This window comes from Coloeus monedula, assembly GCF_965178545.1.
Source record: "Coloeus monedula genome assembly, chromosome: 2".
In the NCBI taxonomy this organism is placed as follows: Eukaryota; Metazoa; Chordata; class Aves; order Passeriformes; family Corvidae; genus Coloeus; species Coloeus monedula.
In genome coordinates, this window is record NC_138782.1 from 6,166,801 (window position 1) to 6,189,527 (window position 22,727).

At 44.7% G+C, this 22,727-nt stretch overlaps 1 protein-coding gene across 1 annotated transcript in view; it reads right to left on the bottom strand.

The window, feature by feature from the left end:
* Positions 1-8,518, bottom strand: part of JAG1 (jagged canonical Notch ligand 1) — a 36,250-nt gene extending 27,732 nt beyond the window's left edge. Inside the window, exons 1-2 of the mRNA XM_082276665.1 lie at positions 7,989-8,518; positions 6,848-7,153 (exon numbers count right to left, since the gene is read on the bottom strand). Of these exons, the coding sequence (XP_082132791.1) occupies positions 6,848-7,153; positions 7,989-8,060 (378 nt within the window). The 5' untranslated portion in view covers positions 8,061-8,518. The remainder of the gene's footprint in view (positions 1-6,847; positions 7,154-7,988) is intronic.
* Between the last annotated feature and the right edge of the window lie 14,209 nt (positions 8,519-22,727).

The following is a 22,727-nucleotide window of genomic DNA, read 5'->3' on the forward strand; positions in this document are numbered from 1 at the left end:
TTCAAAGGAGTTAAAGGCACTGGTTCCTCACCCAGAGGACACGTGAACGTACTCTGGAAAAGGAGGAAAACCACCTAACCCTCTTAACCTTTCTTGAAATGGAACATCATCAGGAAGCTCCTCTTTGGGACAGCCTATGTAAGGACAAGGCAACACCCTACAAAGCTGCTACTCCCTCCACCCCATGTACATAAACACAGCCCAAGCCATGACAATCTCACACCCATGGGCTCACACACAGCCCATGGCCAAGAGCTCAGCTGAACCCCAAGCAGGCAGCCCAGCCAAGAGCCTCATCAGAACATGCCCACACGAAAACATAGCACGCTGCTCCTTTAGGCTTCATTCTGAGTAGCTCCTTCGCTGCTGTTAGTGCCAGTAAACTCTGCACTGCCACAGAAAGGAGACATGAAAACAAATTTAACCATATTAGCAGCTTCCAGGAAAGACTTGCCCCCCATTTTGCCTTGGCACAGGGAAGGCAGCAGCCGAAGTCAAGACTTTCATTGCACTACAACGGCCACCCTCCTGCCAAATGATGAAGGACACAAAAGTACCGCTATCCAAACCATGCATACGCTTAAGCATCCAGTAAACCAGGCTGATCTCTGATCTGGCAAGCCTGCTGGAATAATGAGTATCCTGTGAATACATAATGTGCTGAAGTTGCCATTGTGTGAAGTAAGTCCATGGTTTGTCTGGGAGCCGAGCAATGCTGAGTCTACTGCTGCTTCCTGTTGCTTGTCCTGTATTAGCATTATTTTTGGATAGGCCCTATTATGTTCTGTAATCCTCACTGCAGTCAGTATGGCCACACTATTGTTCTTGGTTAATATTAGCAGTCAATGCCTCTGTCTGGGTGGCCGGACTACAATGTATTCCAATCATAAAACTAGCATGCATTAACGAGACAATGTACTGGGCACAGGGGGGAGACTTGGGGTCTTCCCTCCTCCCCTCCTTTAAAAAAAAAAAAAAATTTAAAAAGTATAGCAGCTTCTTTCCCCCACCCCCTTTTTTTTTTTTTCTCTCTTTTTAAACTAATGATTTTAAGTGATCTCAGCTACCAGGGTGCTTCACACAACAGCAGTATTTTAATCAGCAGCTTATCTAGTTACAGAGTTATTTTCTCACGGAGCCCCACTTGTCAAAGAGCAGCAGATAGGCCAAAATGTCAATGGTTGCTTTCAACCTTCCCCAACAAGCAGATTACCTGCCCTTATCAGTCCCCCTACCTGTTTAAAGCATCCCACTGATAATTAAATGCACCAGTTACAAAAGGGTGGCAAGGTTAATAGACAGAATACCTAGTAGCCAGCCAAGCAAAACAGTCAGGTTCACATAGAGCAAGCCTGAACAAGAAGCCTTTCTACTTATTTACCTAAGTGCCTAAGAACTGGGTTGAGCTGGTAAAGGACTCTGGATGTTTGACTATTTACAAACCACTTTAACCACTTCTATCCACTTTTTGCAGTTTCTTCTGAACACTACAAGAATAATGAGTGTAATTTATGCTGCAGAATAGTGACCACAGAACCATGAGCTCCAAAGACTAACAAGAAACAAATGCAACAGCTTCTAGTTTTGACATCTTTCCCTGTGTTAAGACACAGGGGTTACCAGTTAAATTATTAGAACTGAGTCAATTACCATATAAAACTTCTCTTCATCAAGAGAAATTCAAAGGCAAGCTTAGTTTAGTTTTCAAAACCAATCCTGTCATTTGTGTTATCTAGAGAGATACTTCTCCTTATCTACAGAGAAGTACTTTTAAGAATTGTAGCTTAAGGCTTTTGCTTTGCAGGGCATCACAACTCCATTAGGACTGAAGTTGGAATAAACAGTTTGAACCCAAGTTCACCAGCTTTAGAACCAGCTGACTTCTACTCCAGCCTCCAGCCCACAGTGGAGCGATGTTTCCTTGACTGAACTACAACTTTAAGCATAAAGCACCAATTTTATGTAACTCATTTTCAGCCATGCTGACTTCCAGCTGCATAAACAAGCTGACAGTACTGGATGTGTGTAGTCTGAGAAAGTTTAGGAATAAGCTTCAGTGCCAGGCCCAATCCAGCTGCCACTGAAGCTAAACTGGAGTAGGCTTTTATTATAACAAGAACAAAAATTCTGGGAGCAGGCAAGATGAGGATTTATTTTTAGACATGTTAATATAGTCAAATGGATTTACCAGGAAGATGAAGTTCTGAACTGGCTAGAACATAAAAAACTCTAATTTAAACATGTAAGAAATTCAAAATCTCTGAATGGCTGCATCACTTCTCTCCAGCCCTGGGAAAAAAACAGCCTTGTGATGCTAATTATGCTTCAGACGTCACTTAATACCTTCAGCTCCGTTTGAATAGTAATCCTAGGCCAAACATTGCACTTTGAGTGAAGATTTATTCTTATATTATTAATTCAACAATAAATGACAGAGTATGGATTTGATTAATATGCATTTTGTTATTATAAAAATTTCTTCTGATCTGCCCATGCTCCAAGATGACTTATCATGCATTGTTCAAGAAAATCTTGAACAATATCTAGCATTTGCTTCTACAAGTTTTCAAGAAGCTAACTGGAGGGAGAGAAGAAACAAAATCAAAAGATAAATTTTAGTCTTATGACTGTGACATACTGGGCTTAAGAGAAAAAAAAGCAGATGAATGAAGTGGTTTTTTTTTTCCTCAGATTCAAAAGGCTGTTACTTTAATATCAGCTGCAGATTAGTATTTTGGAAGCCTTTTGTGTTGAGAGAGAGAGAAAGTTCACAAAGTTTAAAAAACACTAAAGCTCTTTTACTATCCCTCTCTAGCCACAGAAAACAATGCCTACCTAGAAAACATATTTTACATCTTCAGGAATCAGCAGCACTAAGATTTGTTGTTAAACAGGGGCAAGGCTGACTATTTTTTAAGGTTGACTATTTTTATTTTAAGGTTGAAATAAGATGTTCAAAACTCTTTTTAATTGTATTTTATGTTAAATGCATTGAGATGCTGGAGGGTTTATTTCCACCTCAGTAGTTTCCTGGGGTGTTGGTGCAATTGGCCCCAATATTAAATAATTACAAGGGGCATAATATCAGGATAAACAAGCTGTTTGAAATTGGAGCTATGCATACCAAAGGAATTGCCAAGTTTGACCTTCTTACTCAGTCTCGCCAAACCCCCAAAAGATCTGTCTTTACATAAAAGCAAAGTTTAGTGTTAAGTTTTGCTTACTTAATTGATGCTCAGCTCCCTTAAGGTAGAGCACACATCACACTTGGGGTTCTTTAAGAAAGGCCAGAGATTTGATTCATGTGAGAGAAGAGCATGTGTCTGCCTTGAAACAAAACTTGTTCAGACAGACTTTGACAAGTGGAACATGGAAATGCTTTTGTTCCGTACTTTTTTATATGGCTTCATAAAGCTAAGCTTGCCTGTCAAGAAAGTCAATGAAGTCTCAAAATGAATGTAAGAAGCAAGCCTAGGTGCATTTTATTTTTTTAATCATCATCACTACTGTTTCGATTTACTGAAGAATTACCAGCTACTGCAGGGGCAGCTTTCTGATCCACTCCAGTTCCTTTATGCTGGTCTGCTGCCCCGTTTCCTAGCAACTTACTCAAACCTTCCATCACTTAAATTAATTTATGGCCCACCGTCTCCACACCCATTACTCACAGGGGTACGTATCAAAACTGACAAGAGCAAACCACATGAGTTATTAATAAGACTCTGACACTTCAAATCTACGTTACAACTGCAAGCTACCTCTAACAATACTTTTCAAGCACCTCATTCTCTCTCCTTCCTCTCCTGCATGATGAATAAAGGCCTCTAATGCAATCCAACTATTTTTCACAAATGGCATAAGGGGGCAGCTTGACATGGGAAGAGGCTTTTGCTTTTCAATTATTTTTTTTAAGTAGTCAAGGCAACAAGACTTCTTAATGTTACTGACTCAAGCTGGAGCATCCAAGAAAAGCCTCCCTCAGAGAGCAGAGCACAATTCAGAGAAGGGCATGAATTTTCAAGTGCAATATGATTAACATTTTAGTCTAGCTCTTATTACCTCTACTGTAATTTTCAGCTGAATGTATTCAAAGGTATCTCTCATGATTAGCCACGAGTAAATGCAATGCTAATCGCAAGCTCTTACTGAAGTCAACAGTATTCATCCACCTAAAGAGTTTTTCAAGTTCTGAAATTTCAGCATCAGATTTGAGCTGACTAAATTAAGTTTACTACTTTATCCACAGAGCTTTGAAAATGCCCGAAATGATTTGTGTACACAATTTTAGTACAAATAAGAGCTTTGCCACATTAGATATTCTTTTGTTCAAATGCCATTTTGAAGTCACAATAGCTAGCATAAAAGCTGTGTCCTGTGGAAGCTAAAGCTGGGAGGCAGGCTTGATAATTGCACACAGACTATCATCAGAATCTCAAAAAGTGCATTTTTGCCTGGGAAAACGCAAGAGATTACTCCAAAATTCCAGGGTTATGAACTGAGTGTCTCAAGTTGTCGAGTTTTACCCATTTCAAAGGCTGCACTGGAGTTTTGCTGCTGCTGCTCAAGGATTCCAGTACTGAATGAGATTCAGCAGGACAATAGAAGCATTTCTTTTACTAAGATGCAGGCAAGCTTAAGAGACTTCTCCCAGGGCCCCCCCCCCAACCACCCTCTACACACAGATTTCCCTTCCCAACCCTATGAAGAGAGAGGCTGTTAGAAGGAACACGTTTAGTTCTCACACCATTTTTATATGCACACATACAGATTCAAGGCACTCAAATTACTGGGAGCTAGTTTAAAAAAATCCTTGATGTACCTGACTTCTCTGACAAAAGTCAAAATCTGCAACACAAGCACTACAGCCATTGGCAGAGCTTCAAATACCTCAGATTTTTACAAAGCCCTTTATCCCTTTGATGGCATATTTGATAACAGTTTTATCTAATTTCATGTTAGGGAAAAAAAAAAAGAAAGAAAGAAAAGAGAAAGAAAGAAAGGACAGACTTGTACTTTCAACAGAGAATACTTTTGTTAACTCTGCTATTGTACTTTGTAATACTATCTCCTTAAAAATGGAGACTTAATTTCTCCCTTGTGCCTCTTCAGCCCTCGATATTCCAGAAGTCCCAAATGACAGAGGAGGCAGGTAGGAGGCAGCACAGGACATTTCAAGAACACATGGCCGCCTGCAGCGCTTGGCGGCAGGACTACAAAGTGGGTGTCTACACTAGAGAAGGAATGGTTTTGGGGCGGGCTTTCCTCCCCTCAGAAGAAGTCCAGGCTGTCCCAGTAACCGGTCCTTATCTGACTAGGAAGGGCCAAGCTTTGGAGGGTCTAGATATGCTTCCACCTCACCAGCATCGACAGTGGCAGAGGATAGGAAACAAGATTCACCCCTCCCCTGCATGCACATTCAGGGCCCTCCTCCCCTCCCAAAAATGACCTTAGGCATCTAGGTTAGCCTGACTGGATTTACAAAACTGCTGAGCATCAACATACCCCAAGGCAGTTGGTAGGAAATTGTCTGCTCAGCGCCTTTGGAGAAGGGGTGTGGGGGGGAACAGTTGTGTTTCCTAGGTGATCTCAAAATAAAAGTTTTAGGAGAAGAAATCTGGGACCTTTCAGCGCTCACACCACAGCATCCCAGAGACGCACCTTAAAAGCCAGACAGGAGTCCCCCAGATCAGTCACCCCCCGCTTCAGCTCGCCTGCACACAGCACTGCCAGGCACAAAAACCATGCACTTCCTGCCATCCGAGGCCACGGCACTCTTCCATCTCCACAGATCCTGTGGCCCTAGAGCCTGTCTCTGTGGGTCCGTCCTGCATGACAGCGATTATGGAAAGATGGTCCTCACTTTCTGTGCAGGGAGCTGAGGGTTCCCCTGCAGAGCTGCCAAAGCGTCAACCCTCCCAAGCAGCCCAGAAGAAACAAGCAGCAGTGATGTCTGAGTGTTTTTTCCAAGGCCAACAACAAAGCAGGATCACTGATGAAAGAAGGGATCACCCATCCTCCATCTCTCCGCTCTACAGGGCTGACCAGTATTTACTAGAGTGGACAACACTGGAAAAGTTCCTGGCAAAAAGCCCCACCTCCTTGAGCCACCGAGTTTTGCACACAACTAGAGGGAAGCCAGAATCTCTGGACCGCAGAGGCAGGTAGCCAGGAAAAGGTGTGCTGTGGGGAGGAGTGAGAGAAGTGCACCAAAAGCTAAAGCCAGACTTTTCCCAGTCTTTAGCTTCTTGAGCCCATAAGCACCCCCAAACACAGCCAGCTTCCCAGGGAAGCTGGCAACTACTTCACCAAGAACAACAACAGCAGCTCCCATCCACACCAAGCAGTGCAGTGAGATTTCCCCTTGGGAGAAGCAGGAAGCCTTCCCAAACACGCTCCAGGGAAGGAGGCCAGCTATGACACACACTTTTCACACGGGATCCCTCTACAGCCCCTAACCCACTGCTCTTTTGGCATAAGCCCAAGACTTCACTGGTTAAGAAAAAAAAGAAAAAAAATGAACTTCTGACCTTCTAAGTCTCAAGAGACTTATTCATGCTGTAAAGTGCAGAGATACTGGGTTTGCTTCCCTGACCCATTTAGATCCCCCTCACTGCACATCTGACTTTCAAATTTAACAGGCTGTGCATTGTGAGCCCCAGGGAACAAAAACAAAAACACCACTACATTTTACTCATTTCTGTGCTGCGGATTCCCGACGCTCTTGCCAAGATGCCTGCTCCCTCCCAAATCCTGATCCCTCTTCCCCTGGCACAAGAAGTTAGAGTTCAGCTCACTAAGGACATCTCAAGCAACATCCAACAGAGCCAGAGCAGCTCAAGCAACTCACCGGCCAGGCGAAGCTGAAAGGGATAACGATCCGGTTCTTTTCATTATTCCGGCTGTACTTTAAATTGAAGGTATTTCCACCGATGACAGGAGTGGATTTGGATCCGAAGCTGCAAGGACCGCCAGCAGTGACCCGCGATTGATACTCCTTCAGGCAAACTTTAAAATAGGTGTCACACTCGTCTTTGGTGCATTTTTTATCTCCTGGGTTTCGGGTGCCATCGCAGCAATTTCCATTTTGCAGTTCACCATTCACATTTTGCATGGATAAGATCTCCAACTCGAACTGTCCCGACGCTAAAGTCACCTGTTAATCCCAAAAAAGAACCGAAGGGAAAAAAAAACAAAACAAACAAGAAGGGGAAAAAAAAAAAAAAACAAAGAGACAGACAGTTACCTAACTTTTTTCCCCAAACACACATCTACAACTACTCTGAAGACAGGAAAAAGTCATTTTAAGTGTGCTTTCAAGAAGCACATGCATAATATTAAAACAAAGCCAACCACTCCAAGCTTTTCCCTATCAGACATCCATGAGAAGAGCTCATAAATCAGCCCAACTAAATAACGCCATTAATGCCAAAAAAGAACCTTAAGTGCCAGCTCCGAAAAAACAGCGTGAGGAAGGCTTCCAAATGGTTAGGAAATAAAACTAAACCAAACCAAGAGTGCACACGCGAGAGGCAAAGCCAGCAAAACGATGTAGCTAATAATGCACTGCCGGGAAAGGCACCCAATCACCCGTCTGCCTCCTCCGGGGTGCAGCTGCGCCGGGGAAGGCTGGAGCTGCCCAGCTGAGACTCAGACCCCGCTCATTAATCACCCCAGCAGTGCTGCAACTAAGTTTATTTAAAAAAAAAAAAAAGGGGGGGGAAAAAAAAGTAATTTCGGGGGGCGGTGGGGGCGAGATAAAAGCGGGTTGCAGTAATTAAGCCTTGCTGCAAAGAGCACTCCGGCGTTTGCCATCTCCGAGAAGTTAAGGGCAGCAGCTCCGCTCCGGCTGGAGAGGCTGTGCAGAAGCGCCCGTCCGGGATCTTCCAAACCCATCTCCCGCAAGCACTACAGAAAAGCGCCAAAACGCCCGCAGCGCGCTCCGGGCGGCCGGAGCCGCCGCGTCCCCCGTGCCGTGCCCAGGTACGTACCTCGGCCCGCAGCGCCAGGAGCAGGGTGAGGATGGAGCACGCCGCCGCGGCTGCCCGCCGGGGCGCACGCATGCCGCCGCCGCCGCCGCCGCGCTGCCCGCCCGCCCGCCTGCAGGGCCGCCGCCGCCGCTCGCTCCGGGTCGGGACGGGACGGGGAGGGCCAGGAGGGAGGAGGAGAAGAAGGAGGAGGAGGAGGAGGAGGTGGTGGTGGTGGTGGTGGTGGTGGAGGAGGAGGAGGAGGAGGAGGTGCCGCCGCCGCCGCTGCTGCTGCTGCTGCCGCCGCCGCCGCCCCGCTCTAATATACCGCGGCGCACCCGCGCCGGACAACGCCGCTTTTCAAGCGCTTTCAATAGCGCCCCGCTCTTCAATGCAAAGCAGCCCGGCCTCCTTTTATCCGCCTTATTCTCTCGCCTCCCCTCTTTTCTTTCCCTTTTCTTTTCTCTCTCTCCTTTTTTTTTTGTTTTATTATGGCGATTATTATCCCAATCCTTTTATTTCTTGCGGCGGAGCCCCTCGCCCCCCCCCGAGACACACACACGCGCACACACACTCACTCACTCACTCACTCACACACGCACGCACATGCAGCACACGCACCGCCCCGCAGCCGCCCGCCCGTCTGGGAGCGCCGCCGCCGCCGCTCCGCTTCATCTAGCCCAGGGCGGCAGGCGCATGCGCTCATCCATATGCATGAGGGGGACAGCAGGAGGAGGGAGCAGAGGAGGGGAATGGCACGGGCAGGGGAAGGCAGGTACCGGCAGGAGGAGGCGGCGGCAAGGATGGAGTGAGCTGCGGGTCGGCGGCTCCTCTGCCTGAGGGAGGTGGCGCGCCCCGGCCGTCCCGAGGGTCTGTCCCTCGGGAAGCGCCGCTCCGCAGGTGCTTCCAGCGCTACCTGGAGCAGGAGGAGCCGCGCTGAGGCGGCCCCGGTGCTCCCTCGGAGGCTCCCGCGCTCTCTCAGCGGCGCTCCCGGCTGAGAGTTTTTCCCGCGCCGCCGCTCGCTGAGGGGACGCGCGGGTCCTGCCTGCCCGGGAGCCGCAGCCTGTTCCTCCTCGCCGCTGGTGGAAGGAAGAACGAAGCCTTTTGGGGGACACTTTTTGCGGTGTGAAACCTTTCCCCTGCCACTGGCCGGCTACGGCCGCCCGCCCTTCCCGCTCCTCAGTACCAGAGGCGGGACGGAGTGGGAGTGCTGCCGGGAGCGGGTCGGCGCGCCCTGAGGGGACGGGGGCACTGCCGGCCCGGGACTCTGAGGGAGCCCCGGCCAGCGGCTGTCCTCAGGGAAGCGGAGGTGGCAGTCGCCACCGTGTGATTTCTTGTGCCCTCCTCAACACGAGGTCGTGCCGCCGAGGGCCTCCCGCGCTTCAAGTGGGAGGAAAGATCCCTCAGCTGATCAGTCCCGGTATCACAATCCTGGCGGAGTGCTGAGACCCATCAGGGACCCTGTCCCCCGGCTGGAGAGGCTCTTCCCAGCTTTCAAGTGGGTGCTGGGGTTGTTCTGCCGCACATCCTTTCAGGAGCAAGCTCCAGAGCCACACAGACAGGTGATTACTTAAGAGACTCCCTGTCACAGGCTACTGAGAAGCCCAAAAGTTTGCACTGTAGCAAAAAGAGTTCAGACCGGTTCCCAGAGGAAGACCCACACATCAAAGCGTATTGAACAAAAAAAAGAAAACCAAAACCACCCCACCCCTAACTTTGTGTCTGGTTTGGGAAGTCCCTGGGCTGTGGGTCTAGAAGTTGGGTAACTGTGCTGGGAACTTGCTGCATCACTGTCCCTTTCTTCCTGAGGCACTGGCGACAGGAACTTGGCCTACATGACGTTTGGTCTGACCCAGAACGGCTATTCTTATGTCCTGATCTATTCCACCCTGATCTAACACAGTAGATGTGTGAATGTCTATTTTATACACCAGAGTCAGTGGTACAGAGGAAAACAAGATTTCTGACCTAATTTTATATCCTTTGTTTTCATTTCCTATGGCAAAAGCAAAACACATGCCTGTTCTTGGCTGTGGTGAGGTCTGTCCCGTTCTGGAGTTCCCCAGGCTGGAAAGCTGGTGATATTTGTGCCCCTCACCTTGGAACTGTGCTCAGACTTCCACTAGACTCCTGCAGATCAGTTCCCATTTGTGAGTTCACGACTTGGACTGCACACTTTTGCATGCCTGTGAGGTGCGCAGTTGCCAAATGCTCCTTCCAGCCTTGCTCAGCCCCAGGTTCCAGCAGCATTGGTTGTACCTTATTGGAGTCATTAACTTTTCGAAGGCTGGTAAACCTTCACGGTGTTTAATCCACAACGTGGCTGCAGTTTGGTGATACCAGTGCCTCTCTTCTTTTTTTTCCAGTGGGTGTTGGTCAGCTTCCACAGCCTGGTTAAGCGTTACTCATTCCCAAGTGCTGCACATCTGCTCCTCTGGGCCTTTAAATACCCTGCTGCTTGCTGCTATGCTCCATACCTTTAGGGCAGGTCTAGAGTTGGCCTTTCTGTAGAAGGTTACTCCACCTGTTTGACTCCAGTGCTTAGGAAATCCAGAGTTCTGTTTCCCACAGTGCTTGTGACTCAGCATTGTAGCTGCCCTCAAACAGAATTACTTGTCCAACAACTTAAAATGCTTTGCAAGCATTAATGAATTAATCTCCCAGTGTCTTGAGATGGAGAGTATTAGTGATAGGTAAAGCAAGGCAGAGCATGAGTCATGTGCAGAAGTGCATTGCAAACCCTTGCAGCCCTGAAAGAAATTTTGATCTCATAGAAGACAGCAGTAAAATCTCCTTTAACTTATTTAGTCCACAATTTCACCCTTGAAGTCCTGTCTCTTGCCTTTTTTCACTGGGCTGTCAAGGCCAGATCTTGAAGCAGTGCACAGCAGCACTGAAAGCCAGCTGAGAGCATTGCCTGCAGCCTGAGCATCTTTTCAAGATGCTGCTTTCACTGCGGATACAGCAACGTGCAAATTGCTGCGTGTGCACGGGGGCCTGAACTGCAGTTGCTTTGAGTAGCCCGAGACTGGTACACATAAAATCCCTGCTGCAAGGCTCTGCCTGCACGTCTCCTGAGGTGTGGAGCCGACGTGTCTTCCTCTGTGGCTGGTGAAGAACTTTTCGGCGTCTGGCACTGGGCTTTTTACATTGCGTAAAGTTACTTCCTGCTAATCTTCCTATTCCGACATAATTAGATCACATCCACATTAGAAGCCGTTACAGACATCGAGTGTGCCAAAGTCCAGCATTACAGGCAGTGCTTCGCTTTGGGCCTGAATCAGTTCCCTAATATAGAGCTGTTCATTGAGGCCGCTGGGAGGTTGCCCAGGACCTCGGTGGGACGAGGATCACAGCCTTTAGAGGGAGTGCCTGGCTTACGAGGGTCAGGTGTCGTGAAGTCAATTCTTTGTGTGAGGAAAGTTGTAATTTCCTTTTAAAGCTTGGTGACTCATTGAGCCATGGCTGTGAACAATCCCACAGGATTTCCTTAGATTTGTGATACCTGAAGGTAAGCTTGGAATGGCGCCCCTGGAAAAATTCTTCTTTCGGGGACCTGATGCATCTCATTTTCAAGACGGTGACTAAACTTTTGTTTACTACTGTAATGCAGACCAAGAAAGTTGCGTAATCATAGGGGACCGATCCTGCATCAGCCTTCAATAAACCACTTAAAGGTACTACCAGAAAAGAATCTGTTGACATGTGGAATCTGTAGTCATAAAGCATTCATAAAGCTCAGTGACCTCTTTTCACAGCAAATGAAGAGGCAAAAGGAGCCCTTTGTTCCTCCAGATTTTTATAAAAGTAGTTTTGCTCCTCGAAATTAGCCAATAAAATAAATTTCCTGCAGTTTTAGATATAAGTCTGGACAATCTGAGTGGAAGAGTGAAATTTCATCCACTTGGACAATCCTTTATCTAGGAGTTAAGCTTCCCTGTTGCAAGGAGAAGGACATATCGCCACAGTCAATCACGGATGAGTGAGCTTTTAGATAAGGCCTTTCCTATAATACACCCACAACACTTTATTTTCCTCTCGCTGTTCTGGAAGTGACCTCCCCACTTGGGCGAGTGTTGCGGAGCAGAGATAGGGACCGCGCTGTGCTGCTTGGCTGACACACATTTCGGAGCAACACATTCCAGCAGATGAACCCATTTGCACAGTTGAGTGATCTAAACTTGGAAAGCTAATTTCTCTAATTACAAAGTGAGACTGAACTCCTGTAAAGCTTTTCATCACCTGAGTGGAATAGGAATTGCGCTTCCATAATCATTTAATGTTTAGAAGCTAATTAGGAAGCGTTTTGTGGGGAAGCCACACCCAGGGTTAGACTATTTCACAAATGGAGCAGGGGAGAAAAGTACCACTGATGAGAAAGTTGAGCAAGTGGCAGAGGTTAGGAGAAAGAGCACGGTTCACCCAACGCAGTGCATTCCTGCTTCCATGTAAGCTTCAGTTCTTCCCAGTCAGGCAATTTCTTAAAGCTGTGTGTTCAGGCAAGCTTTCCAAATGTGACAAAAGATTTTGGAGCAGAAGATGCTCTAGTAACCAGAGCCCCAAATCCAGTTTGTTGCCACAAGCCCTTACTATCCCCTTTCCCTAGAGTGTGTTGCTTAAGAGAAATAAAATTTCAGAGCTGCGCTGTGTTTATTGTGCATGTGCATTTTGTCACTTTGAAATTCCGACCTTACTTTTTCTGTATGTTAGCTCCCCAGAATGAAAGTGAGGCACTAAATCTATTTCAGAGGATACTCTGAAAACAATTAAAAAACAAAAAAAAAAGTTCTGGGGTACTCAGAAATTATTGCAGTGAGAACCAGTAAACTCCCTGAAAGAGTTAAAGCTGTAGAACCAAAAAATATGTCTATTGTAGAGCCTTTAAGTTTTATCCAGCTGTAATTAAGTGAATCCATAACATTATTGCTTTCTGTCACAGCTTAAAATTGAGACTTTACTCCATTCCAGAAAATAGTGCTCTTTCTCCTTCAGTTTCTTTTATATGCACATAGAACCTGCTCTCTGGTTGTTTCTCTGTTAACCCTTCAAGGATCAGATGCCTCCACATTAACCTGTGAACCCAACTGCTTTGCCCTTCACTTATCCCCCCCATGGGTGGGATTCCTGCGCACCAGTGATTTGATCTCAAATCCCTGCTTTCTAAAAACAGGGAAGAGCTGAGACTACAGTTTTGGATCTGGGTAGGGGTACAGCTTATCAAGGTGGAGTAGCTTCCAGTAGGTGCAAAGACTGTGACACTGAGCAGTGCTGGCACGTCTGTCACAGACAAGATGACACTTTTCATTTGATAAGCAGCAACCTCGGCTATTCTTGTCGAAGAGGCTGCGCTGAAACCTGGGCTGAGCCCTATCTCTAATGAACAACGGGTGCTTTTAAGAGAGCTCCAAGTTTTGAGTAGGGTTTTCCTCACAGCTCACTGCAAAGGTGCTTCTTTGAGCCAATTTTGTTGAGGAATTGCTCAGACCAAGTTTCATTTTCTTGTTGTGACAGCATCAAAATGCCTGAACTTCTCAAGCAGATTGTTTTCATTGTCAATTGCATATGAGAGTATGTGTTCAATACATTCTCAATCACAAATTATCCTGAGGGTGCAAGACTGAAGTACACAGGGGTGTCATTTAGCTAAGGAAATGACTAAAAAGAAGAGACCTGCGATTAGCAGACTTAAATTTGAGTGTACAGTGACTTCTTGCCTTTGCCTGCCATAATTCCATGGCTGATCTAATATTCTGGGCCTTGACTTTACTTATTCCTGCATGTGGTGTATAAAGGGAGTTGCTTCATTTGGCCTGAATAAACTTTTAGAGACATTAAGATTGCTAAAATCCAGATTCAGCCCAAAATATAAATGTGCCTAAATCAAGGAACAAAAAACTTTAGGTTAGGGATATGTTCAGGTGACTTGCTGGAGTCGCCAGTGAGTTTGGGCCCCAAAGTTGAGTGCATGGGAGTGATGCTGCTGATCTGCAAGGGAAAACCTTTCTCCAGGGAGTTAGGGATGTGCACAGTGGCCTGGTTTTATTTGGTCCCTTGGCACTGCCGACTCCCTGGCGGAAGGAACCTTTTTGTATCAGAATATGTTTTTAGATAAAGCACAGGCCAGAGAGAGTGGCTGGCATCCTTGGTGGTACAGATAAAGACAAGGCCCTAAAGGAGATAAAAATTGCTTTCTCTGTGTTCATCCTTTACACAAGAATGTAAAAAGCCTCTTGACCATTCTGCATGTCACAGCAGTGCCGCTGGCATGCAGATGTACATTGAGGACTTTTCTGTCACTGATCATGCAGTGAGAGATGTGACAGATGTGTTAGAGCCAACAGCATCTGGAAGAATCAGACTCCGCACTGATTTGGGAGTTTTGGTGTTGAAAACTCTGCTTTTTGGACAAGATTCGTATTGACTCCCACAGTTCATCACTTGAGACTCTTCCCGTCCCACTCTGGAGTTAGCTGTCATCAAAATGCCTTAATTTCCAGCAGGGTAGTGGAAAATAGAGCAAATGAGAAGGACTGGAATAAGAATAGTCGAGGGCATCATGGAGAGGTGGCAAATAAAGGGACTTATCCTTGGGAGTCTGAGCATGATACAGCTCCCTGTCACTCTGCCACTCTGGTTAAAGGTTTGTCTTTTCTCTTTCCACAGTACCTGGAAGGTTTTACGTTCCTGCCTCCCTGACAGCTGTTTTGTCTCACAACATTTTCAAACACATGGGAGACGATTTTCTCTTCAATTGCTCCTGATATCAGCCTTGAGTCATGGACCACTCCAAGTGTGGTGAAGGACATCCCTGATTTGTGGCACTGCGGCAGCAAGACAGCTTGGTGAAGATCTGAAAGAAAAAGAGCGTGGCTGTAGAATTGGACCCCTAAAACCTATTAATTTCTTTGAAGGTAATGGCATTACCCAGCTTTATGTCTGAAAGGGGCCACAGATTCTCACAGATCCACAGTCTGTGTGTTGCCCTGAATTGTTGGGGATTTTCCTAAATAAAATGATGATTTTTCTTTACTGTGACAGAGAGGAACGAATGAGGATCTGCCACAACTTGAATAGAAGCAATTCCACACCTGTCCCTTTAACTGCACATTTGTGGTTGGCTGCCTTTTATTGTCCTCCCCTCACTGGGGCTGCAGGGCAGTGTGTGTGTGTGTGCATGTCAGGATTTCCCAGCCTAGTGGGTGCCTCCTCATCTTGCTGCTCCGAGCTGTGGCTTCCATCCCCTCCTTTCTCTCCAATATTTATTGGAAGCACGTGCTAAGGAATCTGTGAGCCTGCAATGCTAATGAGTGCGTGGCACAGAGCGGAGTGGGGCAGCAGATGCAAAGGGACAGGCACGTTTCCTAATGAGGGAGTCTCGAGACCCATCTGTTGAGTCTCGTGGGCCCTCAATGAAGTTTGCTGCACAAGGTTGCCAGTGGAGGTTTTTTTCTCTAATGCTTTTAGTTCTCAACAAGTGCAATCCTGTATAGAGCAGCATGTCATGGGGTTAGGTTTTGTTGTTACTAGCAGATAATGTGACTTTGAAAAGAACGCCCCTGCCCCAGCTGAAAGGAGGATAACCCTCCTCTACCCCCTTCCTTCCCATCCTTCATGCTCAGATCAATAACAGGTCCCTAGGCACAAAGCCTGCATTCTTTTATTCTCAAATTAGAGCAGCTGCAGCAGCAACACCACAGCTCATTGGAAACCTATTAGCTTTTGAAAGACTTAATCCAGTTTGAAAATAACTAGTGTTTCTCAATCCTTCACGCACTCACTCTCGTAAGAGGCAATATTCTTAGGCTGCATTGACAGCGGACTGGGCTTATTATTATAATAACCTGCATCTCTCTCGTGTCCCAAAGGGGCAACAAAGAAGGCAAAATGTCAGTTTCCCAGCTTCACAGGGCCTAAGAACATTGGATTTACTCTGCCATATCATACCCTGTCACTGCCGCCTACCGTCCTGCCTTCAATAGTGACTGATGTCTTGTGATTCACTCTCCAATTTCATAGTTTTTAAGGCCAGAGGGACTATTATGATAATCTATTTGACCTCCTGCACAATGCATTAGAATTTCATCCTAGGTGGGATAAAAGCTGGGAGCAGCTGGATTCTTTGATGCGGCTCTGCTAGGCAGCAGTGGAAATTTGGGGGTTTTTGGGGGCACTCTTTGCTATAAGGGGAATTTGGTTTTTTTCTTTTTTTAAAGCACCTGAAGCACAGAGCTTTGTGAATGGGAGCATATTCAGAAAATGCCTTTCTTTGGAGGTAGGGGAGCTGATTTTACTTGGAAAGGGTTTGCCCCTTGTCTTGGTTTCTTGTTCAGCTTTTGTATAACGCCTTTACTGAGGATCTCCCTGCAGCGGCCCTGTAAGATAGTGACTCTCGTTTAAAAGGTGGGGGTCTGAGTTTCAGAGATTTTTAGGCCTTAAATGCCTTTTGAAGACCGTAGCAGTGAGCAAATAAAGTTTTCTTGAACAGGATATTCAATTTCATGCCCCAAGTCACACTGGAAATCTACAGAAGATGAGGGAACTTGTTTTCTCATTTTCCTTGAGTCCCAGCCTAGTGTGTTTGCAGGGACATCTTTCTCTGCTCAGACTTTTCCTGTACTGTGCCAGCTCTGAACCTTTCCTGTAAGTGCTGCCAACTGTTATCATTAGTGTTGGTACAGATATCTTGCCAGAGGTGGCTGGGGTGGGACCACCAACTGATTCCCGAAGGCCACTGAACAGCAACAGCTTTTGATTTCTACTGACCTGGACCAGATTCAGTGTGGTGACCTAGAGCTAAGGGGCTCAGTATCTCATTACTAATCCCTTGAGCTAGCCAATTCCTTCCACCAAGTCAATGTTTTCCAAAGTGTTAAAAGACTTTTCCTGCCTGCCTGCCCATTAAATCCTGCTCTTCTGTCTGTGTCCTTGGATCAGCCTAATCAGTGAAGTGGATCAGTTTCAAGTCTTAATGATGCAATCTGTGGTCCTGACAATGCAGAAGATGGCAGGCAGCACAGCTGAGGCAGGCACTGCTCTGGGGGCTCTGCTTTGGGGTAACCCTGATGTGCTGCTTTTGCAATGCATTGCCAGCTGGGATATGGGGTGTTTCCTGCCTTTAGCTTATTTATCTGAGATTTACAATTTTTATATGTTTCTAGATACTTTAAATAAGTAACAATAAAAAAAAGAAACTGTTTTCCTGGATTGTCCATTGGCATTGCTTTATGGGTGCAAGTAATAATTTCCTTCTGTGATATTTTAATCTTCTTACTTTCCTAGATGAGGATTTGGCTTTGCAGAAAGAACTATGCAGAGCACCATCACTGTGTTCTAATGTATCTTTATTATTAAAGTCTTATATCTTAAAGATACAGAAAAATGTGTTTCAAGAGAGTGTGTACAGACAACCACATTTCTCATTAGAATCAGCAATAGCCTCATCCACATATACCTAGCAGGAAACAGCTTCCAGTTGCTTAATTTTAGTTTGAATACAGAGCAGTTTACAAGTCCCATATATATGTCTCCTCTTCCAGCAAAGCTTGTTCATAATTCATGTAGACTTTGTATTTAGACTTCATCATTCATATACAAAGGTGGTCATATACATTGCTCCATGTATATGCTTTTTTCTCCTTATATATATATATATATATATGTATATATATATATATGTATATATATATATATGTATTTGTGTGAAAAAGGGAAGGTATTCTCAGATATTTCAGTTATTTATCCCTGGTAACAGTTTCCTTAGTATTTACTCTGGTACAACGGGCATGGCTGTGTTTTTGTGAGGAATGTTTTTCTTCTTGCAAAGTAGGACTACACTTTCCCCCACTGCTTATGTAGCTCCGGTGGTGCCTGTGTGTACACAGGCATTCAAATACAAATTTCCCTCACCACTTTTTTCTTAAAACAAAAATTACCCATAGAGAGCAATTCTGGCTTTGACTGCATATAATAGACCAGGCTGCAGATGAAAAGATCATGAATCTCCAAGGTTCTGCACTTGCTCTTCTTGAAGGAGCTCAGTATCCGTTGAGTGATACTAAGCACATTTTACTTCCGTACTTTCGGTCAGTGGATCAGGATACTCTAATTCTAGGCTATCTCATTAAGAAACTTCCAAAAATAGTTAACTAATCTCCAGAATCACAGGGGGTTGCTCCTTTCCAGTACTGGTGATGTCAGTTAATGCTCTGTTACCATTTGAAACCAAGTTCTTAATGTGGAGCTTGACATGAAGGCCCATGTCTAGTAAAGACACAGAAGCGAAATCTGACAGTGTCCTTCCTCTTGCTAGCACTTTGTTTATGTGAATTGTTTCCCAAGTTAACTCCTGTTGCCTAACCCCAAAGAGGAGAAGATCTAATCTCTGATTGTCCTCTGGGACCATCCCTGCAAGGTCCTTGAAGAATATATCCTGTTTCCCAGTCAAAGAGTCAATCCAAGGATGTGTTCTGTCTTCTCTTCTCATTTGAAGATTGTTTACCTGTTATTTATGAACTGTGTTTTGTCTATGGACTATTCCTAGTGCGGTGGCATTGTGATGCTTGTTAGAGAAGGAGGAAGGATTAAAACAGCACAGGCTTTACTTTCAACATCACATAATCTATGCAGAAGGATTTACAGTCATTTTACAATTGCACCAAAGTCCAGTCAACCCGTGGAGGCTGCAGGAATTCTGCCACTGGTGGAAGACAGATTGAGTCTGTAATAAAGAAATATTGAGAGAATTCCTAATTACCTGCTCTGATGATGTTTTAGAGCAGCATGGTATATGTTATTTGGCATCTGATGTGGAACAAAATATTGACCATTTCAGGATGATGCTAAAATAAAAGCAATTCAAGGATCAGATTAGGTATGAGTGTGTATCCATAACCCAGCTCTAGCAAACAGAATGCTCTCATTTATGCCAGATGAGATTACAATTTGGACATTTTATTAGAGTATGAAGAGGTCACTTATTGTTCAAAGAGATTTTTCCTGAAAGGAAGGCAACCAGTGCTGAAGAGCTAAAAGCACTGAGTTGTGTTCATTTGGATTAAAAATAGGTATTTTGGGCCAGCAGAGCTTCAAAATAAGCAAATTCTCAAACCAAACAGTTTTCCTTTTGGTAGCCGAAAAGGAAACCGCACATCCAGGAGGAATGTAGATCAAAGCAAACTCTGCAAATGATGCAGAAACACATAAAATAACAAACAAGACTGGTGGGAAGAGGGGAGCTTTTGTAAGTAGATAGGTCTGTTCATATTTCACTGAAACCAAAGGCAAGATTGCTAAAGAAGATACTGGAGAGGGGTATATAAGGGTATAGATTTTTCTCCTCAGAGGAATTTTCCAGCCTATTTTTGCATCTCCATTGTATTTGCAAAGTAACAAATAAGGGGCATACTCAGCAGCAGAACTCACTGATACCAACTTTTGCCTTTCACCACCCTACCTTATCTCTTACTTTACTTCTCTCCCTAGTTTTCCCTGAGCCTCCCTCTGCCGAAGTCTGTGGCAAAACTTGTTTGTTTCACTGTTCACCCATAATGCTCTTAAAGCACATCATCAGGTCATCCTCCATGACTAAACTTTCATTGCTGAACAGAACAATTCTGAATGTATCTACTATTAACTGTTTCAATTAGAATGCATTTGTTTAAGATTTAATGTATGAGAGTACAAATCTACCTCAGAGCTGTTTCTAATAGAAAATATAATACTGCTGAATATTTTTAAACTCGTTGTTTCACTTACATATAAATGACTATGTTGCTTCAATAATCAATTGTAAAAATAGAATTGATAGGGATTTGGTAATTGTCATAGTGAAGTCATTCTTTAGCTGAATGACTGGTCCAGTCCTTTCTTGGATGCATCTTCATGAAGCGACGGGCATATAATTCCTGAACTCCTCGGGGTTTTGATTCACAGAATTCTCCATACAAGACGAAGCACCTTGCAGAAGGGAGAAGGGTCTTTTGTCTAACAGCCAAGAGGAGCTGGGATTTTTGGGCTAACTGTGTTCCCTCCTGTGGATCCTGCAGACATGTCCATTTCCCTTTTGTATTGGCAGCTCTTCCATGTGCCTCTCCAGCTGAAGAAGCTGCAAGCGCTGCACCTACCTCACCTTTGCTAGGAAACAGCTCTTTTCTTGTGCAGGACGTAATTTATTTCATCTAGGCCAGCAAGTGGAAAGGCAATCATTCTTCATGAGCCACATTTTTTTACACAGAGCTAAATGTGTCTCTTACCTCTCACCCCCCTTTCTTCTGCAGCAACACACATTTTGAAAGCACCCTGGTCCATACTGCTGGAGTAGAATGAGTTCCTAGGGCTCTGGAGATTCAAGGACAGGACGCAAGCTGGATTGACATTGCCTGGTAGTTGGAAAGATTTGATTTCTTTCTTCTTTTCTTTCTTTTTTTTTTTAATTTTTAGGTAGACAGCCCCTTTTCTCTCTGCTTTGCAGAGTGGCTGTTCGTCAGGAAGGGCAGGCCCCGCTGCACCCATCCTGTGCAGGTCATGGGATATACATTTCACCCTCCCATCTTCCCCTGGGCTGTGCACAAATGATGCCTGCTCCTTGTGGAGAGGAACTGGTGGAATGCTGCTCTTCTGAAGACTCTCACTGAGATTGCTTGAGGGTGGGTGGAAAACAATGCTTTCCCACTGTACCAATTGAGCCTTGTTTGCACCAGACAGAGATTTCCTCTAGCAATTTTTTATTTCTCCAGGACTCCGGAATTGTTTGCCCGTTCTTTGAACTTTTTTTAAAGTGGCCACTTTTAGCTTGAATGGAGACCAGTGAAAGTTTGAGCTCTGTGTCCAGGGAAGGTCCTCTCTGCATGAGCCCTGGACCAATCAATAGGCTCCAAGTCTAGGACTGCCAGACAAAGGGACAGCCTGCAGCAAAAGGGATGTTTGTACTGTGGCCAGAGTAAGCTTCCTTAAAAATAATAGCCAGGGGTAAACACTATCAATTCACAAGTTAGATGCTTGTAAAAAACCGTCAGCCCGTTTGCTAACCCATTAAGAAAGGAAATAAGACTTGACAGTTCACTGTGCTGTGATTCTAAGCATGATGTTTCCCTGAGAAAGAGTGCCTGTGGTGCTGTGAGTGCACTGCAGTCATCGATAGCAAGGGATTGGGAAAACTTGTTGCTGTCCAGAAGTTTGTGCATGGGTTGGTTTTAGGTTGTTTAAACCTATCCACATCAAGTGACAAAATGCAAAGCTGTCAGACCTGACCTGGCAAAATGGAGCTGGCATTCCAAAAAGAGCATGTCCATACAGTGACTTCTGTTATTCTGTTCAAATGTGGTCTTTATATTTATGACTTCAGGTAACAAAAAATGTGGGATGTTTTGTTGAAAGAGGATTATCCCAAGCCCAAGTTAGCTTTTAAAAATTTATTCCCTTTGATGCCTTCCAAACACAGAATAAATTCCCGTGTGTGACTTGCTTCGTTCTTGGTAGTTATATGTACAGCAGATCTGAAATTTGGGCAGAACTCTGTGGCTAACTGAGTGATCCTGGTCACCAGTAGAGAAAAGGCTGGGCCTGCCCAATTTTGTGAGGAAGTTCATTGGTGGGAGAAAGTTGAAGAGACCGTGATGAAAGGCATGGGGTAGACCAGCTCTAAAGCAGACTGGACAGTTTCTGAGTAATTTTATGCAGAGTATTTCAAAGTTGCTAGGAAATCTCTCACTGAGTCCAAGAGGTTTTATAGTGTCCTAGTGTTTAGCTGGCCTCAGATGTATGGGAAGTCACCTTGGAATTTTTTTAAGGACAGCAAACAAACAGCTTCCAGTAAGACTATGATGGTTGTGTTTTGCACTGATAACTGGGATCAGAAATCAACTACATCAATCAGGAGATAATCCTTAGTCCTTAAAACTGAATTTAAGTTCTTGAGGCAGAAAAGTGGCATAGAGAGATAAAGTGAACCAAAGTGAGTAAGAAAACCTGCTTAGGAATAAGCACTTAGCCTGGACCTTACACAAAAACAGGCAGGAAATGAAATATATACTTCAACATGAAACTGAAGACATCAATTGTCTGAGGTTCTTTTGCTGAAATACCTTGCTGTGTGCAAGGCTTTCAAGGCTGGTCTTTCATTCTGGCGACTCAAACAGTGTTGATAAACATAGCTTGAAAACTGATCCAAAAGGACCTGTGGGGTCTTTATTTTACACACTTCTCATCAGCACCCAGCTTTCGAAAACACATGATTAAATATTTGATGACTTTGACCACGATTAAAACTGATTAGTCTTTAATTCAAGGTTTTTATAAAGTAAGTAAACAGTTTCCCCCAGACTTCCAGAAGCTCAGAAGTCCATAAAGAAGATCCCTAAGAATTAGGAACAGCTGCTTTTATAGAAGTGTTAATATAGCTGTTCTTTTATTACAGTGTGGTTCCTGCACAGTGTCTCTTATGCTTACATATGTTAGCACAAGAATCATATTCTCACTCAAAATAGTCATTGGATTTTTGGCAACAAAAAGGTATAATCATAAAAAATTTTGTACAAGCAGTTTTCACAATTCAAGTCCTGCATTCAAGGGATTTCTGACAACTCCTAGCTTGAAAGGGACAGTTTTTAAACAAGGAAAATGCTGTTAATATCACCATACTATAGAGAAGTCAATGACATAAGGAGGAAAGCAGTAGGGAAACACAAACACTGACATACCAGATAAGATATCCAGTGTGATAACATTTGTTATTTGCTATTGGTCAGTATAAGGAGAAAAGAAATT